At 44.3% G+C, this 11580-nt stretch overlaps 1 protein-coding gene across 1 annotated transcript in view; it reads left to right on the forward strand.

Moving 5' to 3' along the window:
- Positions 1-10418, forward strand: part of LOC139374665 (von Willebrand factor A domain-containing protein 7-like) — a 19622-nt gene extending 9204 nt beyond the window's left edge. The window contains exons 13-19 of the mRNA XM_071115719.1: positions 2763-2855; positions 3385-3653; positions 3970-4103; positions 4362-4524; positions 5456-5755; positions 6657-6956; positions 9129-10418. Of these exons, the coding sequence (XP_070971820.1) occupies positions 2763-2855; positions 3385-3653; positions 3970-4103; positions 4362-4524; positions 5456-5755; positions 6657-6956; positions 9129-9530 (1661 nt within the window). The 3' untranslated portion in view covers positions 9531-10418. The remainder of the gene's footprint in view (positions 1-2762; positions 2856-3384; positions 3654-3969; positions 4104-4361; positions 4525-5455; positions 5756-6656; positions 6957-9128) is intronic.
- Positions 10419-11580: the final 1162 nt, after the last annotated feature.

Genomic DNA, 11580 nt, shown 5'->3' on the forward strand with positions numbered 1-11580 from the left:
GCCTTAGGACTGCAGATGTGGCCAGGGCAATACATTGCAATGTCCGTACTGTGAGACGCCTAAGACAGCTCTACAGGGAGACAGGACGTACAGCTGATTGTCTTCGGAGTGGCAGACCACGTGTAACAACACCTGCACAGGATCGGTACATCCAAACATCACACCTGCGGGACAGGTACAGGATGGCAACAACAACTGCCCGAGTTACACCAGGAACGCACAATCCCTCCATCAGTGCTCAGACTGTTCGTAATAGGCTGAGAGAGAATGGACTGAGGGCTTGTAGGTATGTTGTAAGGAAGGTCCAGACATCACATCAACGTCAGCAACGTTGCCTATGGGCACAAACCCATCGTCGCTGGACCAGACTGAGGACTGGCAAAAAGTGCTCTTCACTGATGAGTCACGGTTTTGTCTCACCAGGGATGATGGTCGGATTCACGTCTATCGTCAAAGGAATGAGCAGTACACCGAGGCCTGTACTCTGGAGCGGGATCGATTTGGAGTTGGTCTGGGGAGGTGTGTCACAGCATCATCGGACTGAGCTTGTTGTCATTGCAGGCTAACTCAACGCTGTGCGTTACAGGGAAGATATCCTCCTCCCTCGTGTGGTACCCTTCCTGCAGGCTCATCCTGACATGACCCTCCAGCATGATAATTTCACCAGCCATACTAGTCGTTCTTTACGTGATTTCCTGCAAGACAGGAATGTCAGTGTTCTGCCATGGCCAGCGAAGAGCCGGGTCTCAATTCCATTGAGAAGTCTGGGACCTGTTGGATCGGAGGGTGAGGCCTACGGCCATTCCCTCCAGAAATGTCCGGGAACTTACAGGTGCCTTGATGGAAGAGTGGGGTAACATCTCACAGCAAGAACTGGCAAATCTGGTGAAGTCCACGAGGAGGAGATGTACTGCAGTACTTATTGCAGCTGGTGGCCACACCAAATCCTGACAGTTACTTTTGATTTTGACCCCCGCTTTCTTCAGGGACACATTATTCAATTTCTGTTCGTCACGTCTGTGGAACTTGTTCAGTTTATGTCTCAGTTGTTGAATCTTGATATCTTCATACAAATATTTACACATTAAGTTTGCTGAAAATAAACGCAGCTAACAGTGAGGATGTTTTTATTTTTGCTGAGTTTACAACAGGTGTAGGTAGACCTTACTGTGAAATGCTTACTCATGAGCCCTTAACCAACAATTCAGAGTTTTAAAAAGTAAGTAAGAAAAAGCAAGAAAAAAACTGGTTCCGAGTCAATTTTCAGGGGTAAAGGTTCGTCGATGTAATTGAGGTAATGTCAAGAGAATTAAGTTCTCAGTGTTCATAAACCCAATTTAAATTGATTACTCAGCCTGATACCCAGAATTTCTAGGAAACTGGTTGAATCAGACGGAGGCCCAGCTACAATTGTCAGGAATGTTTATTTAGAGAGCTCTGGTCATAATACCATGTACAAAGGTTTATATACCGCTCATTTCGTCATAAATGTCCTTCCTCCTCCTCTCAGATACAATGGAAATATAGTTCACAAGCCTTCTCACATTGTCTGCCACCTGTGAAACAATCTACTACAAGACCAAGACCATAGTCTTTTTTTAGTCTTTTTTATGGCGGTTTTTGAGCAGTGGCTTCTTCCTTGCTGAGCGGCCTTTCAGGTTATATCAATATAGGACTCGTTTTACTGTGGATATAGGTACTTTTGTACATGTTTCCTCCAGCATCTTCACAAGGTCCTTTGCTGTTGTTCTGGGATTGATTTGCACTTTTCGCACCAAAGTACGTTTATCTCTAGATGACAGAACGTGTCTCCCTCCTGAGCGGTATGACGGCTGCGTGGTCCCATGGTGTTTATACTTGCGTACTATTGTTTGTACAGATGAACTTGGTACCTTCAGGCATTTGGAAATTGCTCCTAAGGATGAACCAGACTTGTGGAAGTCTAGAAATGTTTTTCTGAGGTCTTGGCTGATTTCTTTTGATTTTCCCATGATGTCAAGCAAAGAAGTGCTGAGTTTGAAGGTAGGCTTTGAAATACACCCACAGGTACACCTCCAAATGACTCAAATGATGTCAGTTAGCCTATCAGAAGCTTCTAAAGCCATGACATTTTTTTCTGGAATTTTCCAAGCTGTTTAAAGGCACATTCAACTTAGTGTATGTAAACTTCTGACCCACTGGAATTGTGATACAGTGAATTATAAGTTAAAAATCTGTAAACAATTGTTGGAAAAATGACTTTGTGTCATGCACAAAGTAGATGTCCTAACCAACTGCCAAAACTATAGTTTGTTAACAAGAAATGTGTGGAGTGGTTGAAAAACAAGTTTTAGTGACTCCAACCTAAGTGTATGTAAACTTCAAATGTAGACTTCAACAGACTTCAAATGTCTGCTATGTTTGGTATAGTTACATCAGACAGAAGGTTTCTTAATGCAAAAACAAAAGGAGGATGGATGTTTGGTCGTGGTGGATGGGTGGCTGTATTACGCAATCGTCTCGCATCCCAAAGGTTAATAACTCACCAGAACAATTTGAGCTAATTAGCAACTTTGCAACTACTTAGCATGTTAGCTAACGCCTTCCCCTTACCTTAACCCTTTTAGCTAACTCATTACCTAACTATTACCTAACCATTACCTAACTATTTTAAATCATGTACAAATATGTCAAAAAGTATTTCACCCCAGGTCTGTTAGCGCCATAAGAGAAGGGAGAGAATACAGCCCTGACTGAGTGTGTGTGTGTGTGTGTGTGTCCAGGTCAGAGTACCATTGCCTTCATTTATGACTTTGTGGAGACCTTCGAGGGACCTCACCCAGGATATGCCCTCATCTCTGGCCGTCCACAAGCAGGTAAAACACTACAACATCATCTTAATCATCATCATTACCATATCAACCAGGTAATCTGTCAATCACAAATTTACTATGGCGACATCATGGCGACATCATCTGCATGAATGCAGCTGCCACTTCATTACAGCCGTTAGAGGCAGATGATCATTGTGCATGTTGTTTTTCTCACTGGCGAGAGGTTTTGCACTCATCGCTGTATTCTCTATCAGAAAGTAGGCTGGCCCTCTTTGATGTTGTGTGGGTCGAAACAATGCATTTTATAAATGTATAAAGCCTACTTCATCAAAGTCACAAAAAGCAGTTAATTGTCATTTGTAATAATTGATCTGAACCTAGAACAGTTACATAGCCACACACTTCAAAATAATTTATCTCTTCTCTCTCTCTCTCCCTCTTTTTCTCTCCCTACCCCTACACTCGTCCCCTTCTCAATCTCCCTTTTTCCCCCCCTACCCCTACACTCATCCTCCTCTCTCTCTCTCCCTCTCTTTCCCTCCGTTCCTCCTCTCTTCTCTCCTTCTCCCAGGTATGCCTGCCATGCTGTTGGTATCAGTGTTGGGCAGAAAGGGCCCAGCCTCTGTCAAGGTGGCCAACGTTGCCTTGGTGACCGTGTCAGGGTTAGAAGTCGTAGGCGGTACCTTGGAAGACATGGGCAACGGGGAGTTCCTAGTTACGGTAACCAAGGTCCCTGCGGGGGAGTTTGTGGTGCTGTTGAACGGGACAGACGTGGTCTCCTCCACCGTGTTCCAGAGACAGTCCACCACTCAGATGTCTGTCTCCAAGGTTACCATCAAGGTAAGTTTACATTGAAAAACGCCTTTTATTTGTAAATCGTGAATTAGTCTATACTGCATGTTGGGATAGTGTTAGACAAAGACCATGGTCATAGACATTTATAGACCATATCAGAAAGAAAAACGTGACTGACTATTACTCCCTAAACATGTAGTACTGTGGTACTGTGGGCCTACTTACAAATTACAACATGGACTTTCTAAGCACAGAAATGTGTCTCTGTAAATGAGCCAACAAACAAACTGCACATTTAAAAAAGTGGACCTCACAACAACTCCTCAACAATTCCTCTTTCTTGTTGTTCTTGTCTTCTCAGGCCGTGGTGGACAGAAGCATGGAGCCTGGTAAAACCTTCACCCTTCCCTTCACCGTCATGACCGACACCACTGGAGGCAGTTACAAAATCAGTGCCAGAAACGACAGAGACTTCAAAATGAACGTCCCCGGCAGGTAGGGATCACGGCTGGAATATCCTGAGACTGGTCCCAGATCTGTTTGTATGGTCTTTCCCATTTCTGTGGTCATTGTTGCGTGACACATTGGTCGTAGAAGCAATTTAGGCACAAACAGATCTGGGACCAGGTTATCTGGTTAAAATTAGCTTCTTCTCTGCTAGCAAAATGACTCAACATGACTAATTATTGTCCTCTCTTGGCATCACTTGTATTGACACTTAATGCTAACCCGTTGCTGCTGCTAACTTATCAGCATCGCTGTGACCACCGGAGGAAACGCCACCGGTGAACTGACCATCACGGTGCCCGCCAACACCCCCTCAGGAACAGACGTCACCCTGACCATCGAGGCTGTGGCGCCCGGGGCCACCGCCGACTCCAATTACGCCGTCCTGCGCCTCTCTGTCGTCACCAAGGTAACCTCAGATATGTAGATATATCTACCCTGAGTGTAAAAAACATTAAGAACACCTGCTATTTCCATGATATCGACTGAGCAGATGAATCAAGGTGAAAGCTATGATCCCTTATTGATGTCACTTGTAAAATCGACTTCAATCAGTGTAGATGAAGGGGAGGAGACAGGTTAGAAGGACTCATAAGCCTTGAGACAATTGAGACATGGATTGAGTATGTGTGTCGTTCAGAGGGTGGAGACAAAATATTTAAGTGCCTATGAGTGGGTTATGGTAGTAGGTGCCAGGCGCATTGGTTTGTGACAAAAACTGCAATGCTGCTGGGTTTTTTACGCTCAACAGTTTCCCATGTGTATCAAGAATGGTCCACCACCCAAAGGACATCCAGCCAACTTGACACAACTGTGGGAAGCATTGGAGTCAACATGGGCCAGCATCCCTGTGGAACGGGGGGTCGTAATATTACGAAGGTGTTCTTAATGTTTTGTACACTCAGTGTATATACAAATAGATTTATTAGATATGCTAGAATGTGGATATATAAAGATACACTAGAGAGCTGACAGGCCTATAAGGTCCGTCTCCACTATATGGGCCCGTCTCCACTATATGGGCCCGTCTCCACTATATGGGCTCGTCTCCACTATATGGGCCCGTCTCCACCGTATGGGCCCGTCTCCACTATATGGGCCCGCCTCCACTATATGGGCTCGTCTCCACTATATGGGCCCGTCTCCACTGTATGGGCCCGTCTCCACTATATGGGCCCGTCTCCACTGTATGGGCCCGTCTCCACTGTATGGGCCCGTCTCCACCCTATGGGCCCGTCTCCACCGTATGGGCCCGTCCACTTCTAAATAGCCTCCTTTCCTCATCTCTTCTCCCTCTTCACCATGATTACTCACTCTCTCTCTCTCTCTCTTTTCTGCAGGTGACAGATTTCACCCCTCCCCAGTGTGAGGTAGTCAGCGTCTCATCGGTCGACTGCCCAGCTGACCCAGCAGCCTGCAGCTCTGCCTTCTGGCAGCTCTCTGCCAACATGACCGACGGCGTCAACGGTACAGGGATCGCCAGCCTCACACACCGCCAGGGAGTGGGCAACCTCACCCACACGGACCTAAAGCAGACGGTTGTTGCAGCAACGTTCAACGCTTCGTGCTGCTCTCTGACAGTGGAGCTGGTGGCGTTGGACAAAGCCATGAATGTCGGCACCTGTCTATACACCACCAAGGTAACCTGGCATCACAGGAGGCTGGTGAGGGGAGGAGTTGTGCCTGGTCGTCACAAGTTACCACAGCCACAAAGTCATAAATCCCGCCTATTTCTACAATTTATCTTCTTAAAAAAATATATCTTCACCTTTAAGCACACTGCTAACCGTGCTAGTGTGCTAAAGTCCAACCTCGAAACACAAATGGAGGAACCAAAACCTGTAAAAGGCAGGTGCTTGACAGTAAGCCGTTGTATCTTAACCTTAAGCTAAATTATCCTATTTACACTTTGTAGTCAATAGGCAAGTTCTATTGATCCAGGTTAATTCGACCAAAAAATAAATGATGAATAATAATTGTGAAGGTATGCAGGGCATGTGATTATAAATGCCAACAGCTTGCTAAATCTATATTTCAACTATAAAAAATAATGTTTCTTTGCAGGATACTTGTCCTGACTTTCCAGAATGCCTGAATTGCTTCGCCTTGCTTTTCTGATTGGCTGGATACAAGTTTCAACATCCAATTATTTCAGATCTACTAGAGTGCAAGTTTTATCATGGCTCTGACTGTGGCGACACGTTGGCACATTAGAATTATTAGAATATGCCAGATATGAGTACATTCTTGCATTCTGTCCATGCAGGCGTTTGCAGGCTACCTGAGACATGAACCAGATAGGTGGGAGGGCAAACAGGCTGTCTGCAGTTCATTCATCAATTTCCCTAAATGGATAAACTCAACTACTTTATTATTTTAACCAACACTAGGTTTTTAGCAAAAAAGTTGTAGGTGTGACGTCATTCCGTCCAGCTTTTTTTATTTAATTATTTCGCTTTTTAAATCTCTGGGCCAGAATTAGACTTATAGAACCCAAGTCTCTCTTTCTCCTCATCACTTAATCTCTCCCCCCCATTGCAGGTGACAGATGTCACCCCTCCCCAGTGTGAGGTGGTCAGTGTCTCATCGGTCGACTGCCCAGCTGACCCAGCAGCCTGCAACTCTGCCTTCTGGCAGCTCTCTGCCAACCTGACAGACGGTGTCAATGGCACAGGCATCGCCAGCCTCACACACCGCCAGGGAGTAGGCAGCCTCACCCACACGGACCTAAAGCAGATGGTTGTTGCAGCAGCGTTCAATGCTTCGTGCTGCTCTCTGACAGTGGAGCTGGTGGCGGTGGACAAAGCCATGAATGTCGGCACCTGTCTATACACCACCAAGGTAACCTGGCATCACAGGAGGCTGGTGAGGGGAGGACGGCTCATAACAGTGGCTTAAATTGAGTGAATGGAATGTTATCAAACACATGGAAACCATAGAAACCATGTGTTTGATACCGTTCCAGCCATTACTATGAGCCGTCCTCCCCAATTAAGGAGCCACCTGTGGGTGTGGTTCAATGTGGGTGTGTTATGTTCGCTATATCGTATCCTGACAGCAATTGTTGTTTGTCCCTCGAGTCACAGTCCCAATCAGGCCACAGTACATTGGGTGACGAATTGCTTAGCAACCGCGTGACGTGTTTGGTCAAGAATCCCATGCGCTGAGCGTAATCAAAGAGAAAGAGGTGAAGAGAGGGATAACAGGTCCCAAAATCTGTTTACTCTGGCAGGTGGCGGTTTTTGTTTTGTTCACTCACCAAATGAGGAGTTTTTGTATGGAGGTCAATAAGTGTTGAATTTGATTAACAGAAAATGTAATGGCTTATTTGCTACATGTGGCTTATTTGATCTAATCTAAGTTTTACAGTGATTAGTTTATGAGTGTACTGTTATAAGTAGGACATGTGACATCCCTGCAACTTTGAGAAAAAAACACTTTGTATCGGAGTTGTGCCTGGTCGTCACAAGATACCACAGCCACAAAGTCATAAACCCCGCCTATTTCTACAATTTATCTTCTTAAAAAATATATATCTTAACCTTAAGCACACTGCTAACCGTGCTAGTGTGCTAAAGTCCAACCTCAAAACATAAATGGAGGAACCAGAACCTGTAAATGGCAGGTGCTTGACAGCCCGCCGTTCCGTTTCGTGGACAAAGAATCTCATTGTTAGGGCGGAGACATAAGCATCATCATATATCCATATCTCTGATGAAAGTTGTTTGATGCTAACCATAGCTCACGAATGTGAAGATGTTTGAGTTGCAGAAAATTAACAAGCCTTTTATTATTATTTTTTGTAAATTTAAAACGAATTCTTTCAACGTTAAAATTTGTGACAATAGATTGTTTTAGAACAATTCCAAAGCTCTGCATGCTAATGGTTCGATCGGCTGTGAAATAATTGTGTGGCAGCACAACTGGCACCTGTACTCTGTATAATTAGTGTTAACTGTGATTAGACTGTGCCTGTCAGTGGTCCCGTGTAGGCTAGAGATTTGAAATCAAAACCCAACCCTCAGGTAAAAAGCCACGACCTCAATTACTCATCTCTGTTTTGATCAAAACTGACTCTATGACCAAAATTATCCTATTTACACTTTGTAGTCAATAGGCAAGTTCTATTGATCCAGGTTAATTCGACCAAAAAATAAATGATGAATAATAATTGTGAAGGTATGCAGGGCATGTGATTATAAATGCCAACAGCTTGCTAAATCTATATTTCAACTATAACAAATAATGTTTCTTTGCAGGATCCTTGTCCTGACTTTCCAGAATGCCTGAATTGCTTCGCCTTGCTTTTCTGATTGGCTGGATACAAGTTTCAACATCCAATTATTTCAGATTTACTAGAGTGCAAGTTTCATCATGGCGCTGACTGTGGCGACACGTTGGCACATTAGAATTATTAGAATATGCCAGATATGAGTACATTCTTGCATTCTGTCCATGCAGGCGTTTGCAGGCTACCTGAGACATGAACCAGATAGGTGGGAGGGCATACAGGCTGTCTGCAGTTCATTCATCAATTTCCCTAAATGGATAAACTCAACTACTTTATTATTTTAACCAACACTAGGTTTTTAGCAAAAAAGTTGTTGTAGGTGTGACGTCATTCCGTCCAGCTTTTTTTATTGACAAGACCTTCAGTGGAAACGCACTGTAGCAGGCATCTATTTTCTATGCAAATTGTCAACAAAAGATATCTGGACAAGGCGTCATTGTAAATAAGAATTTGTTCTTAACTGACTTACCTAGTTAAATAATATGTAATAATATATATTGTTTAATAAAACATGTATTTGACTAATAAGGATGCCTTGTAGGCCATTTTCAACCAAATAAGTATTTTTTTGAGTTCAGCTCCTCTTTAAGAGTGTTGAAGCTCAGCCGCACAAGTACTCTGGTGGTCAGAGAAAGTACTACCAAATCTCTGGGCCAGAATTAGATTTATAGAACCCAAGTCTCTCTTTCTCCTCATCTCTTAATCTCTCCCCCCCATTGCAGGTGACAGATTTCACCCCTCCCCAGTGTGAGGTGGTCAGCGTCTCGGTGGTCGACTGCCCAGCTGACCCAGCAGCCTGCAGCTCCGCCTTCTGGCAGCTCTCTGCCAACCTGACAGACGGCGTCAATGGCACAGGCATCGCCAGCCTCACACACCTCCAGGGCGTAGGCAGCCTCACCCACACGGACCTGAAGCAGACGGTTGTTGCAGCAGCGTTCAACGCTTCGTGCTGCTCTCTGACAGTAGAGCTGGAGGCGGTGGACAAAGCCATGAATGTCGGCACCTGTCGGTTTTCCATCGTCCGCAACGCGGGACCGCCCTCCATGGCTCTGTCCCTCCCACTGTTGGTGTGTCTGCTGGTCTCTGCCTTCTTCACTACGTCCCTCAGAGACCTACTTATCTGATCTAATGCTGCGTTCATAACCAAGTGGGAATCTGTCATGTAAACGTTGTGAGGTTCATTCACATGCTTAGAACTTGTTGGGAAACACTGATTTGGCTAATGGCCAACCAGCGGCCACAACCATAAACACAAAGTACAGCCATCATGCTTGCCAACTAATTATAGTTTTCAAAAGCCATATTAGATTAGATAGATAGATAAATAGATTGCTTTTAATAAGGTTTCGTTGCATTTATCTGCTGAAAATGCTGTTATCGAGTTAATTTCCTTAGCAGGTGACATCAGAGGTCTGCATTTGGGAGAAGTTGTAGCTCATGGGTGATAGACTAGTAATTACCAGTTGGAGGGGCGTTCAAGTGGATTTTCCTCTGTCTTATGTGGTAAATGCCACCTTCCCACTTGGTTATGGTAATAGAGTAAGGCTCATGTATTGACTGCCTTCCCAGCACTGCCTCTTAATGTTAACGGTTACGTTCCAGGCCGACCATATTGCAGACATTGCATTGCATCAACAAATGCTTTGCGTGATACATCATTGTCGGCGAAATGATGCATCAGATTGATGTGTGAAGCTGATATGTTGAACACCTATCCACGTGTGAACTCTGGCAGGCGTCTGCAAGGTAGTCAGCCTGAAACATGGCCAAAGCCACAATGGAAATGAATGTCCCTTTTGTAAAAAACTGCCAACAGTACTCTCTCTCTCTAGGCACTTTCTCAACGTGTTATTTGCACTGTAAGATGTTTTTATTTTTGTAATATAATGTAAGTCTTTAGTTTACATCTGTCATGAATAAAACATCTCTGCTTTCCTACTGACTCTGTATTATAACAAAACAAATAACCTGAGGTAGTTTAGTAGCAATGTGAAACCGGTCTGATTTCACATATCAGTGAAACTAGATAGTGGTCAGTCTGCTTGACTAGGCTAGTAGTTTAGTGCTCAGGACACAGTTTAGGACACAGTTTAGGGTAAATGATGCTTTGACTGCACACATCCCACCCCAAGGGAGCAGCAGCATAATTGGCATAATAAAGAAATCCCCATCAAAATCCATCTGTTTAAACTAAAGATATGTGTTTTTTGATTTAGATTTTTTTTAATTTGATTTGATTTGATTGGATTTTTTGCATGGTCTGCTTCTCAATCTGCCTACAGGGGTGTTTTTCAGACCAGCAGACATCCAAAAAATCTTCTCACGAAAAGTATTCTCACGAAAACATTTGTAGCGTCCAAACAGTTTGGGCTACAAACCAGTGGCTGTCAATGCCGTTTAAGACGAGGATGGCCTTATTTCTATTACAACATATTTGATAACTGTCATTCATATTTCATTCACCCAGTTCATGTAACAGCGATAGGTTTAGGCTACTACGGTCGTGGCCAAAAGTTTTGAGAATGACACAAATATTAATTTTCACAAAGTCTGCTGCCTCAGTTTGTATGACGGCAATTTGCAAAAACTCCAGAATGCTATGAAGAGTGATCAGATGAATGGCAATTAATTGCAAAGTCCCTCTTTGCCATGCAAATGAACTGAATCCCCAAATAACATTTCCACTGCATTTCAGCCCTGCCACAAAAGGACCAGCTGACATCATGTCAGTGATTCTCTCGTTAACACAGGTGTGAGTGTTGACGAGGACAAGGCTGGAGATCACTCTGTCATGCTGATTGAGTTTGAATAACAGACTGGAAGCTTCAAAAGGGCGGTGGTGCTTGGAATCATTGTTCTTCCTCTGTCAACCATGGTTGCCTGCAAGGAAACAGGTGCCGTCATTATTGCTTTGCACAAAAAGGGCTTCACAGGCAAGGATATTGCTGCCAGTAAGATTGCACCTGAATCAACCATTTATCGGATCACCAATAACTTCAAGAATAGCGGTTCAATTGTTGTGAAGAAGGCTTCAGGGCTCCGAAGAAAGTCCAGCAAGCGCTGGGACCATCTCCTAAAGTTGATTCAGCTGCGGGATCGGGGCACCAACAGTACAGCGCTTGATCAGGAATTGCAGCAGGCAGGTGAGAGTGCATCTCCACGCACAGTGAGCCG

The sequence above is a fragment of the Oncorhynchus clarkii genome, chromosome 19, assembly GCF_045791955.1.
Source record: "Oncorhynchus clarkii lewisi isolate Uvic-CL-2024 chromosome 19, UVic_Ocla_1.0, whole genome shotgun sequence".
In the NCBI taxonomy this organism is placed as follows: domain Eukaryota; kingdom Metazoa; phylum Chordata; class Actinopteri; order Salmoniformes; family Salmonidae; genus Oncorhynchus; species Oncorhynchus clarkii.